The following is a 27,670-nucleotide window of genomic DNA, read 5'->3' as shown; positions in this document are numbered from 1 at the left end:
GGAGGGTCATAATGTACGCAGCCTTACCCCTGTGCTTTCATAGAGAGGCTGTTTCCAGACTTGAACCCCTGACCACTTGGTCACAATGGAGCAACCTTTACTGTTGCACCAAGGCCCGCCCTCTTAAAGGTAGCTGAAAAGCAAATAATAAAAACAAAACTGATTTTTTAGTTCCTCTTTTAACTCTTGGTTATGGCTCAAAACCATGAATTCTTTCACATTTTGCTCATTTAATTACTGAATACTATTACATAATGTCCTGCAGGAAAAACTGTAATTACCAGTGATCATGCACTCAAGCTGGAGTCTGTTCCTGATTGGATAGCAATTGTAGGAAGTGGTTACATTGGCCTTGAATTCAGTGATGTGTATACGGCACTTGGAAGTGAGGTAGGCATATTCTAATGATTACCTTCATGTTTTGAATGAGTGAGTGCCTTTTTTCCAGTCAGTCATGTAGTAGCACATGGTGTCATAGTTGTCTCGGCGTCTAGGTGACCCAAGGCGTTGGAGGGGGCCTGGACGCAAGGCGACCAAGGAGCCCAAGGCGATTGGACACCTAGGCGACGCCCTGACAACTATGCATGGTGCAAATGGCTAGGATTGAAAAGAGGTAAGTGAGCAAATATCATTTTTTCCACCTCCGAAGGAAAAGTGTCGAAGGGGTCATCCTGGGTTACTAAAGAGTCATCTAACTGCTACGAATGTTTTTATAGTGGTTCAACTACTAATGACTAGTCTTTCTATGTATAAGTTCTGGAATTAGCTTGCATATAAGCTTTGCTTTATGAACTGAATTCTTTGCAAGTGAATCTGTCCCATACTGGATCCAGCATTTGGTCATGTCCATTGCTTGCACAATGGCAGTTTGGACATAGCATAGGCAAACTTCTTGAAATGTTTGCTGATTGTATGCATTGCCACCTTCATAGTGCATATGATCTTCGCTATTTCATCCATTTCAGGGACTCTGAGTCTATCAGATGGATTCAGTTCTTGTGGGGATTGTTACTGAACCACTATATGACTTTATGTTCAATCAATTCATACTCGAGAACTGGCATGTACTGTGTCATCTTTCAATATTATTGAAGACATGAATCCTTGCTTGAATTTCCAGTGCTTTTATTCAGTGACTTGAACTCACACATGTATCTAATGATATTTATTCAAGTTCCAAATTGAATAAGAAAATGCTCACATTCCTTGTTGCCACTACTATTTAGTGGACTATTGAGTGTCAAACCATGAAGAAATTCTATTTGTGAATTCATGCAGTTCCTTTTCGTTTTGTTTCACAATTTTTTTTGCCATTAATCTTTGCTTGTTTGATTTTCTACAATTTTTTGCTTCAATTTGGTTTCTTTACCTTTATTTTTATTACTGCATTCAATCTAAGTCAGTTTTGGTCATTTTCCTAATCTTTTCCGTACCAAAATCTGTTGGTTTCTTATTTGATATTTGCAATTTTCTTTAGGTTTTTTGCTCTGGGAACTACTAAATTTTGTTTGCCCCTCATGATACCGTAAATTTTTCTGAATGGGATTATGTTAACAACGAATTGGTTACACAGGTTACTTTTATTGAAGCACTGGATCAGCTTATGCCTGGCTTTGATCCTGAAATCGGAAAGTTAGCCCAGAGAGTTCTCATAAATCCTCGTAAAATTGATTACCATACTGGTGTATTTGCAAGCAAGGTGAATGTTATTTTCAATGATTACCATACCGTCATTGAAAATTGATTTTTTTTTTCTTCCTCTGTATTTGGTCAGAAGGTAACATCTTTGACATTTGCTACAGATCACTCCGGCAAAGGATGGAAAACCTGTCACTATTGAGCTTATTGATGCAAAGACAAAGGAGCCAAAAGATACTTTGGAGGTAATTTTTCATCTCTTAGACTTGCACTTATCTTATTCAGACAGATTGTTGGAGCTGCATAGTTGTAATAATCAAAACAGTTGAATAAACCAGAGTCAGAGGTGCTGCTTGAGAGACACAAAGTATAAATCAGCACTTAGATCTATGTGCAACTACTGTAAGATAAAAATGTAGACTAGTAAATATTAATATGTTACATGCCATTTGAATGGATTGACAGCAGTCAAACCCTTTGGACCATTGCCTGAAAAGGGAGGATTGTTCTGTACTAGTCATCTGACTGCAAGGTGCCCAAGAACCATTTACATGCCAGTAGACTGTCCTGTTTTGACAATCGGACAGTTTCAATCGTTCTGACCGTTGAGCTGCCTCATGTCATTTCCAATAAAAAAAAAGTGAAGTACAGGATACTCGAACCCTGATCATCAGGCACATCAATATGAACTTTGTGACAAAATCAAGGAGAAAGCAAACGAGGATCTATGAAGAGAGGAACTGAATGCAATGGAATGCCTCTATTGTGGACAGCCTCTCCCTTATAGGAAACAAGCAACCAACTCTTAGTAGGAAACCTACTAAGAGTAGTCTAATTACAATAGAAAGTAATAGCCAAGCCTAAGTCTAATTACAATAAAGGCTTACAATAAAGGTAAATAAGTAAAGAAGAAACATAGACATAAACCTAAACTCTACAACTCCACATAACTCACGATGGGCACACTCCCCCTATCATGAATAACCTTTAACACCCACCTCAAGCTGGAGTATATATTTCTGTCAAAAGACTCCAGATTGGAACAACAAGAATAGATATTAACACTTCAATAAATCTCTATGTCCTACTCGGTTGCAACAAAAAAAAAAAAAAGAATAGATATTAACAACAGAACCAGTCTTGAACATATGTAGCAGTCGTAGATGCCAGTGAGCATAGTGAGAACGTCATTCTGGTAGCAATACCAACTTAAGCACACCAATCATCATCAGCAATGGTAGAGAAAACTCTTCGTGTCGAATAAATCCAGCTAGCAACGAACAAAATAAGTGGGGCAGAGAACACCAACTGCAATCCAAAATATCATAGCAACAATAAAAACATCATAAGCCCTTCTCAAGGAAGGCAAGTTGTTAGAAGAGAGAATTGGGAGAATACTTGAGTGATTGATTAGATCAGTCAAGTCCTTTATTTATAGAATGAAAAATACAAATCACAAGTCTAAAATAACCCTAGTCCTAGCTGAAATATGACTAGGAATCTAGGAATACATAAAACAGAATAATAACATAAAATAAAAAGGGAAAAAACACCAGAATACCCCCACGGTTGGTATTCTGGTATATCTTAACACTCCCCCTCAAGTTGGAGCAAAGATATCAAGCATGCCCAACTTGACTAAGTTAGGATGAAAGACCCGTCCAGGCAGTCCCTTGGTAAACATATCAGCAAGTTGATCAGCAGATTTCACATAAGGAACACAAATAAGGCCTTCTTCTAACGTTTCTTTGATGAAATGCCAATCCACCTTAACATGCTTCGTGCGATTGTCCTGTATCGGATTATGTGCAATACTAATGGCAGCCTTATTATCGCAATACAACATCATAGGAAGACGAATAGCAACGCCAAGATCTTGTAGAAAACTTTTTAACCAGAGTAGCTCACAAATACCATGTGCCATAGCACGAAATTCGGCTTCAGCACTAGAACGGGCCACCACATTTTGCTTCTTGCTACGCCAGGTGATAAGATTACCACCCACAAAAGAATAGTAACCAGAAATAGACTTACAGTCTGGGGAACCTGCCCAATCAGCATCAGTATACGCCTCAATGCGTAGGTGACCATGAGGAGCCAAGAGAATTCCTTTCCCAGGAGCGGACTTCAAGTAGTGAAGAATTCGAAGAACAGCTTCCCTGTGTGAAGTATAGGGATCATGCATAAACTGACTGACAAGATTAACAGCAACCGCAATATCGGGACGAGTATGAGAGAGATAAATCAACTTTCCCACTAGTCTTTGATATCGCACTTTATCAACTGGATCACCCTCCTTTTCCTTGAGACAAACATTTGCATCCATAGGAGTATCTGAAGGACTGCATCCTAACAAACCAGTCTCAGTCAGTAGGTCTAGGACATACTTTCGTTGGGAAAGAAAGATGCCTTTTGAAGATCTGGCAACTTCAATCCCAAGAAAATACCTTAGTTTTCCTAGATCCTTAATCTCGAACTCTTGGCCAAGAAATGTCTTCAACCTGCTGATCTCAACACTATCATTGCCAGTGACCACAATATCATCAACGTAGACTATCAAGATAGTGAGTTTTTCGCCTACTCTCTTGATAAACTCTCTTGATAAAGAGAGTGTAATTTGCATTACTCTACTTGTAGCCTACAGAAACCATTGCTTTGTGAAAACGGCCAAACCATGCTCGGGGGGATTGTTTCAACCCATAGAGAGCACGTTTCAATCTGCAAACCTTGCCTCGATTGCTGTCAGAAGAAAACCCTGGTGGAATTTCCATGTAAACCTCTTCATCGAGTTCCCCATTGAGGAAGGCATTCTTTACATCAAGCTGTTGTAAGTCCCATCTAAGATTAACTGCACAAGATAATAGTACTCGGACAGTATTCAGCTTAGCGACAAGAGCAAAGGTCTCCTGGTAATCTATCCCATATGTCTGAGTAAATCCTTTGGCCATGAGACGTGTCTTATACCTATCCACAGTTCCATCCACCTTCTGTTTCACTACAAACACCCATTTGCATCCAATAGTTTGCTTCTCTGGTGGAAGAGTCATAAGTTCCCATGTGTTATTTTTTTTCAAGGCGTCCATTTCCTCCATCATTGCAGCGTTCCATTTTCCATCTGTAAGAGCTTCCTGCCAATTTTGAGGAATACGAACAGAAGAAAGCGAGGAAACAAATGCATGCAAGGATGGAGACAAAGCATCATAAGAAACAACATGAGATAAAGGGTGTTGAGTGCAAGTTCTCACACGTTTGCGAACAGCAATGGGGAGATCCAAAGAAGTATTACCAGGTGGAGAAGTAGGTTCCGGAGCCGAAGTTGGCAATTGGACGGGAACAGGTGTCACAGTGGATTGAAGCTCCCTAGTTCTGGTCCTATTCCTTGAAAAAACCTTCAAATTTATCACATCAATCCTTCGCTGAAATTCACCAATGGTTCTCTGGACTGGGGTGACCTCCCCTTGAGCAGGAATTGTGGGAACCTCCCCCTGTGCGGGAACATCTCCCCCTGAAGGAGAATGGGGAACCTCCCCCTGTGTAGGAATATCTCCCCCTGACGTGGAGGGAAGGGTAGGGGTAAGCAGGGTAGGCATACTCAGAACAGCAGGAGTAGGTTCCTCATAAACATGCCTAAGAGGGGGGTCAACGGTCAACACATCTTCACTAGAACTCTCCCCCTGAAGAGGTGGGGACGAATAATAGGAGAGAGTTTCGTGAAAGATAACATCCATACTGACCATGGTACGGCGGGCAGGAGGATAATAACATTTGTACCCTTTTTGGGAGGCAGAGTAACCCAAGAAAATGCAGCGTAGACTGCGGGGCTCAAGTTTGCCAGGAGATCTAGTATCCCCACCATAACATACACACCCAAACACCCTAGGGGGAACAATATAAAAGGAAGAGCCATGTAAAAGCTCAATAGGGGACTTGGAAGCAAGAACCCGAGTCGACAGCCTATTAATCAAATAGGCTACAGTAAGGACAGCATCCCCCCAATAAAAGGAAGGAACATGATGGGCAAACATTAGGGCCCGGGCCACCTCCAAGAGATGGCGATTCTTTCGCTCAGCCACACCATTTTGGGCTGGAGTATCAACACAACTAGTTTGGTGTAAAATGCCATGGGCAGAGAGGTATCTTTGGAACTCACCGTCCATATATTCTGTCCCATTGTCACTTCTCAAAATCTTGAGAGAGGCATTAAACTGAGTTTGGATCATTTTATGAAAATGCTGAAAACAAGAGAAGACTTCACTCTTGTTATGCATAAGGTATACCCAAGTGAAACGGGAAGACAGTCAATAAAGGTGACAAACCATCGCTGGCCATGAAGAGAGGTCTTACGGCTAGGTCCCCACACATCAGAATGTATTAAGTGAAATAAGGAAGAACTGCGTAATGTAGTCCTAGATAGGGGGAGACCTACTAGGAGCCAAATAACCGGATCAAATAACAAAAGGGGCTGCCGGTTCGAATGGATAGCACTAGGATTTAGGTCAATTCCTAGGGATTGGGTTGGATATTGGGAAAGGGGTTTATAGGGTATTAATGGCAGGTCTAGGGGGTCAATATGGTATAAAAAGGTTAGGGTTTGGATGAGTTTTGAAATTCTGCAATTCTGGACAGAATTGAGTTGCAGGTTTTGGGCTTTAATGGAGTTAGGGTTTATGGGATTCAAACAAAAAATAAAGGGGATCAATTGGGGGAAAGGATTAGAGGATTAGAAGAAGAATTTTGGCGTCAAACTTACTGGAGATTCCACTGGCAGCAAGCTTCGACAGTTGTGAAGGATAAAGCCACATTCGAATTTAAAGAAGATCCTCCCAGCCATCACGGCGTAAGGAGTCAACCGGATTCCATTAGTCCCTTTCCACCTTGATAGAATCACAAGGATGCACACTCACAAGGAGCACAGGAGCAGCAACAATAGCAGCCAACAAGCAAAAGCTTTTTTCATTAATCAAATTCGTGTACAATGCTGGCCTCCCTTACAAACTTATATAGAAGACTCAAAAATAGACTTAGACATTAAAAGGAATGGCCTAATCCTATCCCTAACCGATTAGATAATTTAAATTGACTAGGAAACTAAAATACTAAAGGAAATAGACTCAAAATATGGTTGGACTTATAGAGTCCTAATCCAGCCCAACTTACAGCACATGACCACTTAAGTTGTCACATGATCACTTAACCAAGTCACATGATCACTTAAATTGAACCAGTTGGATGCAACCAATTTGAACCGGTTCAATTAGAAAACATAAAAATAAACTAAGTATTGGGCTAATCCCGTATGCAACCTATGTACCCCTAGTTTAGGCCCATTAAAGTGGCCTTATACATAGAAAACCCTTGGGAACAAAGGCCCAACATGTATATAACCCAACCCTAGGCCTATGTCTAAAGAAATAAGCCAATATCTATGATGAGCCTGCATAAACTCTCCCCAACTTGAAAAAATTCGTCCTCGAATTTTGCCGTGATGAGGGGGAATCAACATGTGATCAACAACTTTGACTATCCCCAAACAAAATTCCGATGAGGCAGGAACATTGGGGATAAAGTCTTTAATGCGTGGAGCTTTCTCTTCGAAGAACCATGGTGGCATAACAGACTCTATGTGTTCTGCCTGTGAATCAACAGCAATTGTCAATGTTTCATCCATAGAGCCTTCAGTGTTAGCAACCTTCTCATCTAATGCATGAGACACAAGCTCCACCTCTTCAAGAGCAGCATCTTGAAGGTCATTGGTTTCCTTTGGAATGCTCTCAATCAGCCTTTCATCTTCTACTGGTTCAGCCTTATCTATATTGGTTTCTTCAACATAGATCACTTCAGTAGGATCTTCTGTTGGTGCATCTGCCATTGGTGAAACTTCAAACACAGTCGATGCCACTTGCGTTTGAGTTGACATGTTCGGCAGTCCCTGTGGTTGTACAGTCGATGTGGTCACCTTTGGTTATACCCTTTTAGAGTAAATAAATGGTATAGATGGTGTCGATCAGGTAGGACACACGAGTTGTTTTCAGGTTCAATCCAACCTTGTCGCTCGTCCAACCAATCACCACCTACTGCAAATAAAACTCTTTGAATGTGGTACCGGCTGACACCAAGCACCATCATGGTATGAAGAACACCTAAATTAAACACAGACTTTACCTGTAGGCATGATGCAAATCTCTCCTGATTGGGACAACATATCCACCATGGATTGTGAAATAATGTTGTTACGTCGCCTCTCATCAACAATTAATATGGTTGTGCTCCCATTGGGTAGACGAACTCGGGTCTTAAAAACGAATGGAGGTGGGTCTTTTGAGGCTTGGTTGGAGCTTCCCTCCGCCATAGCTTTGATACCAATTAATGTAGTCCTAGATAGGTAGGAGACCTACTAGGAGCCAAACAACCAGATCAAATAACAAAAGGGGCTGCTGGTTCGAATGGACAACACTAGGATTTAGGTCAATTCCTAGGGTTTGGGTTGGATATTGGGAAAGGGGTTTATAGGGTATTAATGGGCAGGTCTAGGGGGTCAATATGGTATAAAAAGGTTAGGGTTTGGATGAGTTTTGAAATTCTGCAATTCTGGACAGAATTGAGTTGCAGGTTTTGGGCTTTAATGGAGTAAGGGTTTATGGGATTCAAACAAAAAATAAAGGGGATCAATTGGGGGAAAGGATTAGAGGATTAGAAGAATTATTTTGGCGTCAAACTTACTAGAGATTCCACTGGCAGCAAGCTTTGATAGTTGTGAAGGATAAAGCCACCTTCGAATTTGAAGAAGATCCTCCCAGCCGTCACGGCGTAAGGAGTCAACCGGATTCCACCAGTCCCTTTCCACCTTGATAGAACCACAAGGATGCACACTCACAAGGAGCACAGGAGTAACAACAATGGCAGCCAACAAGCAAAAGCTTTTTTCATTAATCAAATTCGTGTACAATGCTGGCTTCCCTTACAAACTTATATAGAAGACTCAAAAATAGACTTAGACACTAAAAAGGAATGGTCTAATCCTATCCCTAACCTATTAGGTAATTTAAATTGACTAGGAAACTAAAATACTAAAGGAAATAGACTCAAAACATGGCTGGACTTATAGAGTCCTAATCCAGCCCAACTTACATCACATGATCACTTAACCAAGTCACATGATCACTTAAATTGAACCAATTGGATGCAACCAATTTGAACCGGTTCAATTAGAAAACATAAAAATAAACTAAGTATTGAGCTAATCCCGTATGCAACCTATGTACCCCTAGTTTAGGCCCATTAAAGTGGCCTTATACATAGAAAACCCTTGGGAACAAAGGCCCAACATGTATATAACCCAACCCTAGGCCTATGTCTAAAGAAATGAGCCAATATCTATGATGAACCTGCATCACTGCGTTTATTAAATATAGGATAAATGGATCGTGTCTGTTTGGCCAAGACACAAGGCTCACAAAAAAATTCTTCCTTATTACAATCTTTAAACAAAGTAGGAAACAAAAGAGCTAAAGTGCCCAAAGAGGGGTGTCCTAATCTAGAATGCCGTTGGTGTAATTCAGAAGAAAAAGAAGATGACTGACATAATTGGGAAGGTAAAGCTTGTTGCGGCCCATCATCAAGGAGATACAATCCATTATGCAGCCTACCCGATCCAATCGTCCTCCCCGAGTCCAGTTCCTGAAAGACACAATGAGTAGGAAAAAAAGTCACTTTGCAATTTAAATTTTTGGTAATACTACTAATAGAAAGAAGGTTAGTAATAAATCTTGGAATGTGCAAAACAGAGGATAGAGTAAGTGAAGGAGAGCAACTGATGGACCCCTTGCCTGAAAGAGAGGAGAGGGAACCATCAGCCACCCGAACTTTATCTTTCCCAGAAGAAGGGGAATATGTGTAAAAAAGGTTAGAAGAACCTGTCATGTGATCAGTGGCACCGGAATCTATAATCCAGGGAGAGGAGACAACCGATGCACAGTGACCAGCAAAAGAGATACCTGAGCGGGCAAAGTGGGAACCTGATGGTGTGGAATAACCGGCAGGAACAGATGTAGTGGAAGACTGTAACATACGCCGGAGAGCTTGGAAATCTTCCTGGGAGAAACTATTGTGAGCAGTGGGTGCCGGAGCTACACTTTCAGTGTGATTGGCTTTGTTTTTAGGTTTAGCACGGCCACGTTTAGCCTCAAAATCAGCAGGCTTCCCATGTAATTTCCAGCACTAAGCCTTAGTGTGATATAGTTTATTGCAATGTTCACACTTGACAGGCTCCTTTGGAGGGGCAGCAGCAGTAGCAGTGGCAGTAGAGTCAGAAGAAGTGGCTTTAGAACCAGCAGCCTGTAATCATTGCAGCCCAACGTGTTTCCTCAGTAAGAACATAAGAGAAGGCCTGCTCTAATGTAGGGAAAGGCACCCTACCAAGGACTTGCACATGTATTGGATCATAATTAGCATTAAGACCAGCCAAGAAATCATAAACACGAAACTTATCCACATAGGCTGAATAAGCAGTAACATCAGCAGCTGTGGTGGGCTGAAAGGGGGCATAGTGATCCAATTGTTGCCACAGACTTTTGGGGACAGCATAGTACTTAGTTACGGACAGCTCCTTTTGGGTAGTAGACTGGAGTGTCTTCCTAATGTCATACACCTGTGCATCAGTCCCCAATTGTCCATAAGTGCCCTTAGCAGCAGCCCATATTTGTGCAGCGGATTCAAGAAGAAGATATTGGCGGGAAAGCTCTTGGGGCATAGAGTTCAAGACAAAAGACAACCATGGCATCATTGGCAACCCATCGGGTCTTGGCAGTGCCTTCTTCAGTAGGCTGTTTGGAGGTGCCATTAAGATGCCCACTGAGTCCCCTACCAGCCACAATCAAGGAGAGAGATCTGGCCCATATGAGGTAATTTGATCCATCAAGTTTAATAGATGCGGCATAAGGGAGGAATTCTGTCCGCTTCTGAGAATCAACTCCAGAGTTGGCCGTGGTCACTTCTGAGTCCCCCATATTGCAGACAAAACAGTGGCAGCAAAACAGAAATAAAAAAGTGATAGATGAATGAATCCCTTTGGCAGCAACAAGCAGCCCTAAATCCACAATCGATAGTTAGGGTTTTGAGTAAAACCCTAGAAGAGAAATTGATGGAGATTTAGGGGTCTTCAAATAGAGATTGAGAGGTCTTCAACCAGTGAGAAAATACTGCAGAAGCAGCCTTGAAAGTTGATGCAGATGTGTTCAAATCAACAGCCCACACAGAGAGGAGAAACAAACCAGATCGAGAAGTAGCAGGTTTTTATTTTTTTTTTCAAAAACCTGGAGAGGAGATCGATATGGATAGATGCCTCAATGGTGGGAAGAGAAACAGAGACAGCAGCTGTCCAGAAAACCTGCAGTGTTGGATCCCAAGAAAACTAGCTTGAATTGCAAGGAGAATCTGATCTTCAACAGGGGAGAACTCCAAAAAAAATCGCAGAAGTGTGGGCAGCAGCTATCGATCCAAAAACCTTCTTAAATCATCAATTGGTGAGGTGATAAATTAGGGCAGCATCTATCTCATAGATCACCTCATTAGATCTGCCCTAATTGGAGAAGAAAAACAGAAAAAAAGGGAAGAAATTTGAGTTGGGGGGGAGGGGAATGGAGATCGAGTGGAATAAGGATGGGGAAGAGGACAATGGAAGAAGGGGGGGGGGGGCTAGGAACCAGGCTAGATCAGAGAGACCTGCTCTGATACCATATTAGAAAAGAGAATTGGGAGAATACTTGAGTGATTGATTAGATCAGTCAAGTCCTTTATTTATAGAATGAAAAATACAAATCACAAGTCTAAAATAACCCTAGTCCTAGCCGAAATATGACTAGGAATCCAGGAATACATAAAACAGAATAATAACATAAAATAAAAAGGGAAAAAAGACCAGAATACCCTCACGGTTGGTATTCTGGTATATCTTAACACCAGTAGTAATCTTCACAAAGAAGACAGATAAAAATGCAGCATAGGTTGGTGCGAACCAGTGGTAAAAGTGCAGCATAGGTTGCTGCGAACCACTGGTAGAAGTGCAGTATAGATTACTGCAGACCATTGGTAAAAGTGCAACATAGGTTGTTGTGAACCACTGATAAAGTGCAGTATAGGTTACTGCGGATCACTGGTAAAAGTGCAGTATAGGTTACTGCAAACCACATAGCACAACATAAGGTTGCTAGAAACCAATGATAACAGCATAAGGTTGCTGGGAACCGCATAAAAGAATCTTGTTGCTGAAAACCACAAGTAACAAATTGTTGTTGAGGAACACGAGCAAATGACATGAACAAGAAAATAATAATAATCTTCAGTTATGACTAGAGCAAATAATAATAAGGGTAAAATACACTGCGACCCCCTAAGGTTTGTCCTAAATACAATGTGACCCCGTGTTTCTAAATTATACGGCCAGATCCCCTGAGTTTAGGTTAGTTGTTACAGTCAGGCCCACTCCATTAGTTAGGTATTACGGTGTTGGTAATTGATGCCTTCAAATGACTAATATACCCCTAATGGGGTGTGAGCTTAGCATTTTGCCCATAGGGCATCCCTAACTTCACACCCCCTTCCCCTGCTACTCAAATCAGTTGCGGGTTTAGGGTTTTGGCGATCTGCCTCAAGCCATCTTCAACTCTTCCTCTGCTACTCGAAGGCATGATAAGGAAGATGCATTTTAGGGTTCTCAAGATGGTGATCTACTGAGGCCATCTTCAACTCCATCCCTTGCCTGCTACACGAACCATTCGTGGGGTCTATTGAGACCGTCATCGAGAATTGCGATGACTGGCGACGTGGGATCTGATGAGACCATCACCGAGACCTGCGACGACCGGCGATGACCTGCAACAACAAGGGAGGTAATGACTTGGAGACACGAGACGCAGCCACCATGTCAATCAGGGTGAGGCGGGTGAGGATTGTCTCCAACAGATCTCCATAGATCGGAGCTTCTTGCAGTAGCTGTTGATTACCATCGTGTCCTTCTCTTGCTTCAGCCTTTTCTTTGTTATGAGGGATTCTCTTCGCAGCCTTTGCCATTCTTTGATTCTTTACAACAACAACACACACACCAGAGAGTCTGTATAAATGATAGAAGAAGAAGAGAATATTGGGAGAAGTGATGAAGAGAAGGTGGAGAGTAGGGCCTATTTATACAACCTTTATCCACAATCGGACAGAATAGATCTCTATGGAGAAGAGAAGGGAAAGGATTTCCACCTCAACAACTCTTAACTCTTACCAATGGGGCCATAGTTGTTGGTGGCCGTTTATTCATTCTCTCTCTCTCTCTCTCTCTCTGCAATTTTTAATGTTTAAAATGGCTTGTGAAGATTCCATGTTTTCTCGATACAATGTTAATCTTCTTCATATTAACTTATTTTTGAGAAAGAAAAAAGCTAACATTTGAGGGTTAATGGCTATAAGGGAGAGGCGTGAGAAAAAAAAAACGAAATACAATAGAGAATAGAATGGAAATACGAGAGAGAAGAGAGGGAGAAGACAGGGGTAGTTGAGATGAGGGAGAGAAGAGAGAGACAATGGCAGGTGGAGAAGGGCATACCTGTACGGTGGAGTTGCAGGTCTTGTGACTTCGGAGAAGATAGCAGCAACTTCAGATGTGGGGAAGAAGGCAACGGTAAAGACGGTTTGAATAGGTTTTTGGTAATAAATGTTAGAAGGGCAAAGTTGGCATTTTATATTTTATTATTTATCACCGTCCACTTAAAGGTGCTGGCTGTATAATTTAGAAACACAGGCGGTCGCACCGTATTTAGGACAAACCTCGGGGAGTCGCAGTGTAATTTACCCATAACAATAATAATATCTCTGGTAACAATCTCCAATAAAATAACTCCAATCTCTTACTCACATGTAGCACTACACGTGGACAAATAATGCAAAGGATGCAAGAAAGGATAACCCATCATCGTATGTCCGCAATAACCAGCATCACGAAAGACCATCCGCACTCAAATCCCGTACCAAAAACAGCGGTAGCAAATAAAATCCCAGATCAGTCCGATGTAAATAAATATTAAGAGAGCATTAAAATCTTCATATGCGAAGAGTAGATACCATCTACAGAACAGTATACCAAGTTACCAACACCACTCCATGCAAATACCACTCTCCAAAAATCCAACCCCAAACTGATATGATCTAGGGTCCATCAAAGCAATAAAATTGCAAACATACAAAACCAATCGCAATTCCGTGAAATCTGGTGACAGTTTAGGACCCCTTTGGTATTGAAATAGTAGCTGGGACTAAGCGGGAAGTAAAATTGAAAGAAAAGGAACTAATAAGAGGGTAATGGAAAACTTGTAATAAACTGAAATCTACAATAGGATGGCAAGGTTCTAAATAAGAGGCAATCTTAAAAGGGTAAGTAGTTAAAATGAGAGCTGGTTTATGAAAGGAAATAGGATTTATTGTAAGGGGACAATCTTATAACAAAAATAAAAGACAACAACATAACCTTATCCCAACTAAATGGGGTCAATGACATGGATCCTTGCTTTCCAATCAGTTCTATTCAAAGTCATACATGATACAAGGCCTAGCAACAGAGATAGGTTGTTTTGGAAAACAAAATAAGAAATAAAAGCTATTAAAATCATGGGGGTGAAGGTTGTCTTCAACCTTCGAAACAAGCAGCCAACAACATTTAAGAAGAGGTGTGCTGAAAACAGACAAAGAAACCTGTGGGGGGGGGGGGACCGAAGAGTTGCCACTCAAAGTCCTATCGAATAGAACTGGTAGCAGATCAAAGAGCAAGCAACAAGTGAATAAGATCAATCTGATTGAAGATGTGGCGCTAGGTACAGGTTCTACTCTGGTTGCAAAAACCAGATTTTGAAACCAATTCCTGCAACTCACAAATCCAGAAGGGGGATGAATCGATCAGCATCAGGTTTGAAACCAAGACTTTTAACAGAAGAGAGACAATATGCTAAACCCTTGATCAACAGTAGCATCGACAGCCCTTGCTCTTCCTCCTTTGTACTGTAACTTGTCCAGCCTTTTCTCTATCCAAACCCTACTTTTCCCACCAAACTTTCACACATTACTCTGTTGGAAGGATGATGAATTGTGCCAGTGGCTGAAACAACCATGATCGTGGTCATGATCAAGCACCTGGCTCTAGATCTAGTGTTAAAAGACGATGGTGTTCAAGATTCCAATGGCAGAATTTCTGGCATCACCCCCGGATGAGGCTTGTATCGATGACGTCAGTACCAATAGATATTATCCTTACAGAAGATCGCATATGGGCAAACCTCACCAAAGAGGGAAGCAAATAGCAGTTCAGACTCTACTCAGTCAGCAATTGCAGTTGGTTCTTCCTACCAGCAGCCACCGGGAAGAAAAATAAGACGACCAACGAAGCTTATTGAGGAACAGCAGTCGCCCAACTCAACCAGCAGAACACACGAAGACTCACCAACGTATGCAGCTCAGTAGATTTTCCTTTTTTTTTCTTCTTCATCACTGTGATACTATGTGACAAAATCGAGGAGAAAACAAACCAGAATCAATGAAGAGAAAAAAGGAACCAGGTGAACACGATAGGAACAGAATGCAATAGAATGCCTCTAGCATGGACAGCCTCTCCCTTATATTAAACAAGCAACCAACTCTTAGTAAGAAACCTACTAAGAGTCTAAGTCTAATTATAATAGAAAGTAATAACCAAGCCTAAGTCTAACTATAATAAAGGTAAATGACTAAAGAAAGAAGACATGAACCTAAACTCTACAACTCAACATAACACATGATAGGGACACTCCCCCTATCATAACCTTTAACAAACTTCATGACATTATGCCACGACTACTCCGTAAGTAAGTTGTGGCAAGACTTGATAATTATTGTGTAATCTATTTAATCTCATCACAAAACAACCAAATAGAGGGATTTGAACCCTGGTCCCACAAAATCCTAGAACTTGAACACTAAGAGTACGACCACCATTCAGATTGTCACTGCTCGTTGTTTTGGCCATTTACACTCAACTGGCAGGATCGTTTTGGACTGTCAGACCTGTCAATCAGACTGCTAGACCATCAAGAAAAAAGAAAAGACATTCCATATGATATGATTTTAAAAAATTGCTAAACATATGGATTCATCCTGAGAAGAGAGACCTAATAGCAATAGTTCAATATTACTCGTTTGTGCAACTTCATCAGTGATTCCTCCATAATGGTGACTTGTGACAGGGAGACATTGTAATCACAGCTGTTGGCTGATGATATATGACAAAGAAATCTACATTCCACTGTTGCCTTTATAGTTTTATTCCCCCCCCCCCCCCTTTTTTTTTGGATAGATTTACTAATATACATTTTTAATCATTTTGATGTAGCTGGATATCTTTTTGGTTTTAGTTCCTGGTCAACATATTTTGTAACCTATCCAGATTTGACACGATTCATATAAATTTCTGAACTAGTTGTACAGGACTTTACTTGTTTCTTTCATGAAATAAGTGGAGTTAGCAAATCATTAAGCATGTTTTGCTTGTTATAGTATTGGGAGAAAATGCTATTTCTATAATTCAATTACTAAGGTCGTAGACACTGACCTTATGGACCTGAAAAAGTGATTAAAGTTAGCCATTTCTGTAGCTTGGCAAACCTTACATTACATTGTTCTCAAGAAATGTAGGGATTTTTTTTTTTTACTATTTCAAGTGAAGTTTTTTGAAGAGTTGGGAAGGTTCTCCAAGTATTAAAAACTGCCCTGTGGCATGAGGACGCCAGACCCCAGTCATTGGTCAAGTTTCAGCCCCATATGAGCAAGAAAGTGGCTCAAACCTCAGTCATAAGTTTCATAATTACAAAACTGCCTTCTTGTAATAAAGGGATCTAATGAAATTTCTTGTAATTTTCGTGTCAATTTCTTACTAACTTTTCAGCACTTCCCTGCTTTTTAGGTTGTTAGGGGCTAAAAGTTGACAAATGCAATATGTGTGATGTCATCATCTAATAACATGCCTGTCTGCCCACATGGTGGTGGTGAAATGGTGAACCTTAATTAAGTGTTGAAAGGAGAAATGAAATAAAAGCTCGACTTGCTATATTTATAGTCTTAATAGTTATTAAAATAAAATACTGTAGGTTAGGCATGATCTATGAAGTAGAAAACATTGTGTGACATTGCTTTGTTCATGAGGTGTTTGCCTTGCTCTGGCAGTTAGGCCACCTTTTCAAATAAAAATCATTGGCTTTCTGTTGGCATGTGGTGTCCACTACCTGCAGAAGTGTACCCATTTATTTAAACATCTATAATTCATGAAATCACCCTCTCTGCTCCCAGGAAAAATAAAATCCTAATGCTTCAGTGGTGTTTAGTGCTGCTGTAGAATTCCCAACAACTGTGTATAATGTACTACATATCACTGTAGGTGGATGCTGCACTTATTGCAACTGGAAGGGCTCCGTTCACAAAAGGACTTGGTTTGGAAAATGTAAGTATGTTAATGATCTTATGAACTAGAAATGCTAAAGAAGATCACTTTGCAATTAGAGAATTGAGTTGGTTTGAAATCTTGGTTGCAGATTAATGTAGAAACGCAACGTGGTTTTGTTCCTGTTGATGAGCGCATGCGAGTAATTGACAAGAATGGCAATCTGGTCTGATATGAATTTCCTTTGTTAACAAATTTTCATTGAAATACTGCCTGTTGTAACTAACATGAGGTTTTGTTTAATCAGGTTCCACATGTATATTGCATTGGTGATGCAAATGGGAAAATGATGCTTGCTCATGCTGCAAGCGCACAAGGGATATCTGGTATAAACCTTTTTTGTCTTCTTGTCTTCTGCTTCCTCTCACTCAAACAATACTTGCACTAATTATTTATCAATTCACCTATTCAATTACCTATTATGTAGTTGTTGAACAAGTCGGTGGGAAGGATCATGTGCTAAACCATTTGAGCATCCCGGCAGCCTGCTTCACTCATCCTGAAATTAGTATGGTTGGTTTGACAGAGGTAGGTTCTATTCCTTTGAACTCAATGTTGTGTTATTATGCACTGTCTATATATTTGCGACCTGTCTTCATGCCATGAAAGATTACCTGTGTTTTCTTATTTATCATGGATATACAACTCACTAGGCCTTATCTGAAGCCTTGTGGTCAGCCTATGCTTGAGGTCTTGGATATATATTTTTCAGTGCTTGCTGACAAACTGATGATTGATGTCCAACACCTCCTTTATTGGGTTTATCACAACAAGTACATCTCAGAAGTAATAGAGATGCATTGCTTGGTAATATATGTGCTGTCAACACACAACATGCTGTTGGTGCATTACATCTATATGCACAGTTTGCTGTCAAAATTCTGCAAAGATCCACATATGTCAATTACTATGGTTTTCTCAGTGTCATATATCTATTATAATCATCAATATGAACTCCAACTTGGATGTGTTCTTTCCGGTTTATTTAGAATTCAACTTTGGGATTGGCCTGCCGAAAGTTACTTGTCCAATCATCCTTGACTTGAATCTGGAATTTCCCATTTTCCATGAAATAGATGTCATGTCCAACTGCTGTGTCACTACTTGGTTTCTAGTGATGTGGCGTATGAAAAGACAAATGTCTCTATGAAGACAATTAAGATCTACACGCAGTACCTTCAAACTTGATGAGCTTGCGTGTGAATGTAAACTAATGGTCTTCAATGGATAGAAAATGTTCAACTATTAATTGTTAAAAGAAAGAGGAACATCAAGTGTAGCTATATCACAGGGTGTTGTGTTGTGTCACATTTCTAACAGTTAGGAGGTTGAGGCTTACATATTTGATGGCTTGTGCATGAAGCGCTTGATAATACTGGATATTTGTTGAGTTCATATAGTACAAAAATTAAAAAAATCTGTGCTGTAACTCAATTTCATACTGTTGTTTGTGTGTGTCAACTGTCAAGCATAGCCATGGATTGCAAGACTGGTCCAGGTTCAGTCCCGGCAAACGGATACTTAAGCTAATATATATACATAAAGGGTAAGTTAGTAAGTAAACAGGATGGTTATCTTCAAATCAAAGCATCAAGGAAAGAAATAACTTTTGACTTCTGTAATGACGTTATCAAGAGTTCCAGCCAGTTGAGTATAGTTCAAGCATGCCCTATGGATTTGTAAAAACTACTAGCCCCTATAATAGTCTTGACACAAGATTTGTAGCCTGACATGTTATCTGCTTTCGCAATTCCAATTTATTTATTATTATTATTAATATTATTTTGAAGAGACATTCAATTAAATTAACAAAAATTTTCAGAAAACTTGCATGCAAATAGTGAAATAGGGGATCAGGAACATTTGAAGGCTTATTCAGTTTCGGTAGTAATTCTGTAATATTGTATTGGTGAAGTTATGTGATAGTATCATCCATATTCTTCCCCCCCCCCCCCCCCCCCTCCCCCTCCACCCACTGCACTAAATGATGATATCATGATGTGGAATGTATAATTTTGTAGACAATAAAAAATTTATGAAGGGGAAAGAGATTATCCCCAGAATATACATGTAGAAAAGACATTTTAAAAAAAAAAAAAAAAAAAAAAATAATAAAAGGCATTTATAACTCCACATAATCTTCAGATGTTATAGATTCTCCTTTCACCAAATTCTTGCTTCAGCATTCTTTTTAAAACTTAGAAAACTTTAGACATTCGAACAAAGACCATCCAAAGGCTGCAAGCTGTATTAGGTAGAAAATGTAGGATATATTTCAATATCTTTTTTTTCCCGCTCCTTTTTCTTCTAAATTTCAATTTTGTTATGGGATCTTGTGGAGCATTTCTTTGATTTTCCAGTTTTTGACTGCACAAAAATCTAAACATTTGCAGCCTCAAGCAAGGGAGAAAGGTGAAAAGGAAGGATTTGAAGTAAGTGTTGCCAAGACTAGCTTTAAGGCTAACACAAAGGCCCTAGCAGAAAATGAAGGAGAGGGGCTGGCTAAGGTAATTTTATTTATTTATGTAAATGATTATTTTTCCTATACATTGCAAATGAGCAGAAGTAGTATCACAGGATTAACCAGTGGTTGCTTCTAAAGTTAGTTGAAAGCTGTGACACATACTAGGATTTACATGACTAGTACAAACTCTCCAGGTTTTAAACCATATATCTTCTGTTGATTTAAATTATTGTTTTAAGAGAATTTTACCATTTATTCTAAATTCTCTCTGCATCTTCAAACAGTTGATATACAGGCCTGACAATGGAGAGATTCTGGGAGTTCATATTTTTGGGTTGCATGCTGCAGACCTCATCCATGAAGCATCCAATGCAATAGCCTTGGGCACGCGTATTCAGGTAATTTTTTTGCCCTTGAATGACAAAAATGAAGCACATTGCACTGAAGGTTTTGCAAGGCCTTCATGTTGAATTATCTTTATGCCATCCCAGTGAACTGCTACTTGCATGGTTTTAAGTAACCGGAAACAGGGAAGGAATTGGTCTCCGCCATTTCCAATCCGATGAATCAGATGGAATCGCCTGATTCCAATACAACAATCTGAAAATCTGGATCAGGGAAAAAGTGATGAGAGAAATAATAATAATAATAATTTCCCCGGCATTCCCTCCTCCCTCTCCATGTCTTCAGCTCTACCACCCACCACTGTTGCAAATCTCCCCGGTAGAGCACCATGGGTGGACGAGGATGAAGGAAGAAGTTGATCAATCTAGCTTTCACAGCTACTGGTAGCTTCAAAGGGATGAATGGTTGCACCATTGGCAGCAGTGGAACTGTTTATGCATTTTTAGGGTTTTGAAACCCCAATTTCCATCGAAAAGTCGACTGTTACTCTTCCTCCCTAATTCTGTCCATCGCTCTGTCGTGTGAAAACCGTGTCACTGGTAACTAGTTACCCATCATCGGTCTCCACGGCAGTGCTCTCCCCGGGTATCCGTTGACTCTGGTAAGGCCTCCCCCTCTCTCTCTTCATTCTGGATCCTCTTCGCTTCAGTCTGCAAGTAACCACTTGCATATCCAAGTGGCTTTACAAGGTGGTAAAGATCGACAATGTTGTGGATAAAGCCAAAAAATTGAAGCAGCAGTGAATCAAATTCAAACCATGCACACACATGCAGATACTGGGGGAGCGAATACACACCAGGGACGGGTGCAGGAGCCGAATACACAGAAGGGATAACTGGAGTGATGAGGACTTGACTAGTGGAGAAGGGATTTGCACCATCAGGGGTGGAGGAATGTATGGTTTAGACTGCTGAGGAGCCATAGGGTCTGGCTTATGGTGCAGTCATCTGTCGGATAGGACCAGTTTTGATCGGTATTTGATCCAACATAATCAGCATAAAACGTTGATTATTTGAGACCTTGTACTATGTGGACCTGTTTTACAGTATAAAATGTTTTCCAACTTATAAGAATTAATTTTTGGTCTTCCGTTCAACTTTAAACATTGCCGTATTATAATGTACCAATTTCTTATGGTTGGCATCTCTGGCACTGTGCAGGATATAAGACTTGCTGTTCATGCACATCCGACTTTGTCAGAAGTGCTTGATGAGCTCTTTAAATCAGCTAAGGTATGCTTCTGATTCCTTCTGTTGACAGCAGATGTCAGTCTACTGTTAAATCTCAAACTGAAATAGATGTTAGTCTATATGGTAAGAAATGTCTGATTTGGTAGGGAAAATTTCTAGTACTGTTTTGACAATGGTCCCAACCACCCAGTATGAGGCTAAGTAATCCATCAAAGAAAAAAAAATCCGGATGGATGGATAGAGACTGATCCCTTTCTACATACATAGCCCACACCCCCCATATACCAAAATAAATACTTTTCCTCGTTTCTCCCATTTTGGAGATCAACTCCTTTCTTTCCTCATCGTTCAACATTGAACTGATGATCCGAAGGGGCACTTGTTCTGCTGGGCGGCTAAAGGAAGGCATCGAAGTTGTCCCTCCCGCCTGAGTTTTCAGTAAAATCAACATTGTATTACTCAACATGATAATTCTTCTGGAGAAATAATGTCTACATTCCTTTGCGCTTGTAATTGGATATTAGATTATATAGATTGAAAATGAAATTCGTTTCTCCTTCCCCCTTTTTCCAATTTCTGTTTCTCTGTGGTAGGTCTCTAGTGTTTCTAGTCCAATCAGAGAACCAGTTGCAGTATAAGCTTCTCCACACTGAGGATTTTGATCATGTTACCTGTTAGGGTGTCTCTGGAAGCTGCACGTCTCATAATAGATCAGCCCAAATGCCACATAATGGAATGGTTGGCACCTCTGTTCAGTATTTCAAGAAGAATCAGACCCCAAATTTGCAGGTGTCATTTGTATTTGAGCGCCTTTCACGGCTGGTTAATTATTTATGTAGTTTTGCAATCAAATTCTTATGCAAGTCACTTAGTATTAGTTGGTCCATTTAGCATCAGTTGACCTTAAAAAAATAAGGTAACGGGCTCGCCTGGAAGTAAAATGGCACTCCCTCCGAAACTTGGTCCATTTAGTCATTTACAAATTGCTCTAATTTTATGTAAAATATTGAGAATATTTTTGCTGAAATAAGATTTATTAGACACGTGGATATCTTCTTTGTTTTTTTTTTTCCCGGTGAATAAAATTTATATTTAATGAAACCAAAAAAACCAAAATACCCCAAAAGGAGAAAACAAGAAGGGGTGGTATGTTTGACGGGGAGGATGGGGTTGGGAATGTTGTGGGACTGGGTCTCACTGTATAGTGGGTTGGAGAATAGGGATAAGATTTTTACTTTTCTCATGAACAGTAACCAAAGTCGTGCAGTTCATATATTCAAGTGTCATTGCATGGGGATAGGATTTTTAAGTGTCATGTGAGCAGACAACATTTTATGTTGTTTCTTGAGTTCACTACTCTAGGTTGAAATGGGATTTAAAGTATCACATCAGCATTTTTTCACCCTAAATCTCTCGTCCCACTTAAGTTTCTATCAAATAAACGATCGGAAGGAAGGAAAAAAGGCAAAAGAATGCCTCAAAAGGGGAAAACAAAAATGGGAAAACAAAAGAGAGGAAAACATCAAAACCTTACCCCTTTAAGGAGGGATGGGAAAGTTCCAAGAAGTAGCAATATGACGATTCTTAGGAGAATCCACCCAAGGACCAAAAGAGAGACTCAATATAGATCTGATCTGGAAGGAAATGGCTTCCCAAATCCAAACAATTCTTTTGAATTTATTCTTCTATCTTGTAAGGTTGTGTTCTCTCCGGATGTGGTAAATTAATGCACAAAAGGTGAGCTTGCTTATCTTGTCGCATTCACTTTTCCCTTTAAAGCTACCTACGTAATCCACTACAATTCCCTCGCAAATGGGAGAGGTCTGAGTTCAATTGATATGTTCTCGTTATTGTTGACGAAAATAAGATTTTTTTTTTATTATATTACATGTGTACTTGAAAGAAAATACAAAACAATGACAACTCTTGAAAATGACGTTTATGGAAAACCATTTTTATATATTTTTGGGGGAAAAAAAAACACATTAATCTATGCTTAAACACAAACCAATGCGTCTATACATACTTTCATTTGCTACCATATTGGTGCAGGGGCTACACAACTAGTTAGCATTTTCTTACCTTTTTTTAATATTCTATTACGAAATTCTATTTTTACTATGAACAATAAAGAAAAGCACATGTTTTAAAAACATCTATACATGTGTCATTCAGACATAGGGTTTCACGAATTGGCCCACCCTGATTCTTTCCAATTTGGCTCGGACCAATTCTCAAAGGAAAGCCTGACATGGAATATATCAATTCTTAGCCAGATCTAAACTGTCTAAACTAATCTAACCTATTCAGATAATCACTTTGAAATAGGTAACAATGCAGGAAGGGAGTTTGTGAAATGGGAAATAGAACTGTGTCCAGGAGTGTGCGTCCAAACACATGAAGCAAAATGACTGCATCCGCATTTGATGCCCCCATGCACTCACAGGACCAACGCTCTCTGTAGTCTGTATTGCAAAACATTATAAATAAATTTAAAGGGAAATCACCATTCCTACCGTTCTACAAAAAAAACTGGACTATTGTTTTAAGATATTTAAGTCGACAAATATAAAGTAACGAAGAAGACAACCGTGGATCAAAGTTTCCCATCCGTTCACCCCACAGGTTTCATCGTTCACTAGGAAATTACACCAAGTTTCTCATATTATTTCCTGGTACTTCATGAGCCAGCCTACTCCAACATCCAAACACAAGCGTTCAGGAACCAAGAACATGTAAAACAAATGCACCTCATGTATATAGGCTGGCTCATCAAGCAGACATGCATCTCAGTCGTTATTAAACAGGTAAAACAAATGCACCTCATTGATTAACCAAGAACCTTCCAATCATACATCAATTTCAATGTGAAATGATTAAGCAAAGGATTTTAAACTCAGAATCTTAAAATCCAATTGGATGGAATCGATCCCCAAAAAACTAAAATCAGCCCCTCAACCCAGCTATCTGGTCCCAAAAACCCTAGAATCGACCTCTCAAGAACATTCCAGATTTGGTATCAGTCAAGGACGATTCAGATCTATTTTTGAACAGTGAACTTAAGAGCAGGGTTTTAAAAGCTGGAATCGGCCTATGAATCAGGTCCAATTGATCCCAATCCAAATCTGATTAGAATTAATTCAGAATATGGGGCTAAGCAGATTCGATTTTTTAAAACCCTGCTCAAGACAGAATAGACAAAGATACTATCGTATGCAAAAATTCATCAATCAATCTAAATACCAGAGGTTCCACACACCTACCACAAAAGCAAACTGTTTAGAACAAGTTCTAACTTCCTCAGAGCCACCAGAACAATAATTTTTGTGACCTGGAAATCTTATCCTCAAAACCATGATTCAAGTAACAATAAAAGCTAAACTCATTGTCAGAAAACCCTTTACAATAACTCAAGAAAATGATGCATTCAGTCAGTCCTGCTGAACTCAGTCTCCATCATGAACCCTCAACATAAGCTCCACAACACCATCCATGAACAAAGAAATATTTAGGGAAAAAAAAAAGAGATTTGCAGTAGACAGAAGCAAATTCAGCAATCTTATGCAGTAATCACTGGATTGCTGGTACATGTACATCATGAATACAGGAAGAAAATTAGAAAGAACCTCACAGAACTGTAAAATTGAAGTGCTCCCTTGAGAACAAAATGCACTCAACATCTGCTGCTCTAAACAGTACCACAGAATGTGCAAATTAGGAGTACATAGCAGGGATGCATAACCCAGTGTCTGATAGCTTAACCCCACCAATTCTCTTCAACCAGAACTAGGGGGGAAAAAATTGAGGTAGATCCATTCGAGCCATTAGCTTCACGAGCTTGAATTTCAGACAATTCATACAAATACTGAAAGCCAATCAAAATTCCTAAGCTATAGCAGCTGTGGCCCTCAACATATAAAAAAAAAAAAACACAAGAAGCTACCTAATAGCTCAAACCACCAGAAAGTAGGCCCTGGGCGCCGAGCACAAACTGTTTGATGCACTCTCACTGAAGTGGTCATGGTGGTAGAGTCTCACTTGGAGATTAACATTTACAGACACTGTACATCATAGATTCACAGCAGCTACAAATCAAATACAAAAGAAATCTGAGCAAATTTCCCAATAATTTCCGGTTTATGTGTAGGATAAGTGTAAGATAATCAGTATCACAGCAAAAACATACATAAATCTTTCACAGAAAGGAATAGGCTCAGACAATTGAAACCATTAATCACCCAAAAATATAACTATAAAGAATATCACCACTTCCTGCAAGCAGGAAAATGTTCTCAACAACAAACGAAGAACTAGTCTAGCATTCATTACATGTTGTTTCAAAAATAAACCATTCTTCATAAGCTACAACTAAAAAACCCCTCGTAGTTTCATAGTGTTCCATTGTTTACTCTTCCTCCTCTGTCCCCGATCCACCGGTATTGTTGTTGTGCTTCCTAGCATACCTCTGGTTCCTCAAGAACTTGGGATCCATCTAAACACAACAATTAACAATAAATAAGGCAAATAAATGGAATGATCACATAGGAGTTCATGTCTTAATGAAGATCGTGAAAAACTTTAAATACAGCTTCAAAACAACCAAGCCTACACCATACCCCTTTGGTGGATGTGTGTCTGTGCCTCTTGGGCTTCTTAATTCCATTCTTGTGAGCCTTGTGTGACTGGTTATGCGCAGTGTGGTTCTTCGACTTCGCCATTTCTCTGTAATACAAAACGAAAATGGTAAACTTTTACCCAAACAAATCGAGAGAATAGAAATTGGGGATAGAACGAGATCGTTTGAGAGAGAGTACCTAAGATCTCTTCCAGAAGGATTAGACTTACGAGCTAGGGTTTTGCCCTGTATGGCGCAGAAGAAGAAAAATCACTGTAGCGTTATAAAATTTATAGAGCCGCTTCAAACCCTATTTCGAACACTATGTTAAATGACAAAAATACCCTTTCAATATCAAAACCCTTTGAATTGGGCCTGGGCTTGGGCCTTAGGACAGCGAAACTCATGGTCATGGACTCAAGGATTCATAAATGGGCCCACTCTGCATAGGCTTACCGCTTCCCTATTTTTATTGAGTTGGAGGGTGTTGCATTAGGGCTTGGCCTTTGGGTTGGGTTATAATACTCAGATAGATTTAATAGATACACATGATGATTAAAATTGTACAAAAGAATAATTAATTACTGCAAAATTCTTTGTATATACTATATACTAACTAATCCATAAGAGTTGCTAATAATAAAATGGATCGAGTTCCATGTCCAGCTACGTAGTGTATGCCATTGTCTTCTTGTGTCTATCTCATTCCTCCCCTCAATAGGGGGTAGATATGTCATTTTATAGGAGGTAGGAGAGAGATAGGCATAGAGAGGTGCTAGCATACGCTACAACCTGACAACTTCTTTTTTCCCTAATAAAATTATGAATATAAAACTTAAGATTCTCTTTATCGTATGTGCAATAATCATAAAGGGTTACAAACTTCTAGTACCCTCTCTCTCATTTGATGCCAACATTCATAAGTTTGGCTCTAATTGGTAAACGAGCTGTAAATGTCGTTGAAGCTGTCGCTCTCTTGCTCGCTTGCTCTCTCAAATGGTACAGTAGTGAAAGTGTCAGCGGCATAATCGGAATTTAGCTCGTCTCCAGGGAGCCCAACACGCCTAGGGTGCTGTGAGCCGTTGGGCTATGCCGCACATATCCCTAGGTGTACGTCGAGATGTGTGCAGCATAGCTCAACCGCTGGATGCCCCCTGGCATCACCCTGGGCGTTGGGTTCCCTGGAGACGATCCTGATCCGTTGGTGAGTGCTTTGTGTGATCGAGTGCTTCGGTTCGCCAAGGATACCTTGGACATCTTGTTCTAATTCTACAAGGCAATTGCTAGACGGATTCCTAGTTTTCCTCCATTTGTACGTGTAGTTTTGTCCGCCGTTGTGCGTGTTTCATCTTTGCCTTAGTGCGTGTGTCATCTCCGCCATTTGTGCATGTAATCCATTCTCCTCCTTCCTCCTCTGCACCTTCCACCATGATCCTCGGCACCGTCATCGATGATGATGCCAACGATGCCGATGATGACGACGACCATGCCTTGGAAAGCATCCTCCTTGTCATGGATCATTGCCCTCCCCCTTCCCCTTCCCTTCTCCCTCCCGTGAAGCTTCTTGTTCTGCCCGATCCATTTTGCCCCTTGCATGAGCTTCAACTCTACGATTAGTTATGGTGTTTACCTATCGTCGACAACCAATCGGTGTCTATGCTTCAACTTTGGGTTTCAATTTCGGGGCTCTCTATGGAAAACGCCAAAGGGTTTCCAAACAAGGGAGGTATTTCTTTTTTCTTTGTTTTTGTGTTTGCAGGTGATATCGACTTATGTGCCTACACCGCAGTTATCAAGGCTCCAACCGCCATTCAATCTTCACCATCCCTCTCCTGTCACCAAATGAAATTTCACTC

The 27,670-nt window shown here is 40.2% G+C and overlaps 2 protein-coding genes and 1 long non-coding RNA gene across 7 annotated transcripts in view; 1 reads left to right on the top strand and 2 right to left on the bottom strand.

The window, feature by feature from the left end:
* The window catches only part of LOC122669049 (dihydrolipoyl dehydrogenase 2, chloroplastic-like), a 41,354-nt gene extending 19,116 nt beyond the window's left edge, over positions 1-22,238 (top strand). For all 5 annotated transcript variants that reach the window (XM_043865677.1, XM_043865679.1, XM_043865680.1 and 2 more), the window contains 11 exons: positions 266-390; positions 1,574-1,699; positions 1,803-1,883; positions 17,078-17,140; positions 17,232-17,306; positions 17,388-17,466; positions 17,568-17,668; positions 19,534-19,647; positions 19,889-20,002; positions 21,170-21,241; positions 21,793-22,238. In XM_043865677.1, coding sequence (XP_043721612.1) covers positions 266-390; positions 1,574-1,699; positions 1,803-1,883; positions 17,078-17,140; positions 17,232-17,306; positions 17,388-17,466; positions 17,568-17,668; positions 19,534-19,647; positions 19,889-20,002; positions 21,170-21,241; positions 21,793-21,837 — 995 coding nt within the window. In that variant the 3' untranslated portion in view covers positions 21,838-22,238. The remainder of the gene's footprint in view (positions 1-265; positions 391-1,573; positions 1,700-1,802; positions 1,884-17,077; positions 17,141-17,231; positions 17,307-17,387; positions 17,467-17,567; positions 17,669-19,533; positions 19,648-19,888; positions 20,003-21,169; positions 21,242-21,792) is intronic.
* On the bottom strand, positions 2,554-15,018 carry LOC122669055. The gene is made up of 3 exons (XR_006333960.1): positions 14,927-15,018; positions 12,228-12,232; positions 2,554-2,565 (listed from the first exon to the last, which is right to left on the bottom strand). It is a non-coding gene; the product is annotated as an uncharacterized LOC122669055 (long non-coding RNA).
* A 3,174-nt stretch (positions 22,239-25,412) lies between the features above and the next one.
* On the bottom strand, positions 25,413-25,975 carry LOC122669053 (60S ribosomal protein L29-1-like). The gene is made up of 2 exons (XM_043865687.1): positions 25,816-25,975; positions 25,413-25,691 (listed from the first exon to the last, which is right to left on the bottom strand). Exons 1-2 carry the CDS (start codon positions 25,915-25,917, stop codon positions 25,605-25,607), a joined length of 189 nt encoding a protein of 62 aa, XP_043721622.1. The 5' UTR covers positions 25,918-25,975; the 3' UTR covers positions 25,413-25,604.
* Between the last annotated feature and the right edge of the window lie 1,695 nt (positions 25,976-27,670).

This window comes from Telopea speciosissima, chromosome 7, assembly GCF_018873765.1.
Source record: "Telopea speciosissima isolate NSW1024214 ecotype Mountain lineage chromosome 7, Tspe_v1, whole genome shotgun sequence".
Classification (NCBI taxonomy): Eukaryota; Viridiplantae; Streptophyta; class Magnoliopsida; order Proteales; family Proteaceae; genus Telopea; species Telopea speciosissima.
This window is presented reverse-complemented; position numbering and strand designations above follow the sequence as displayed.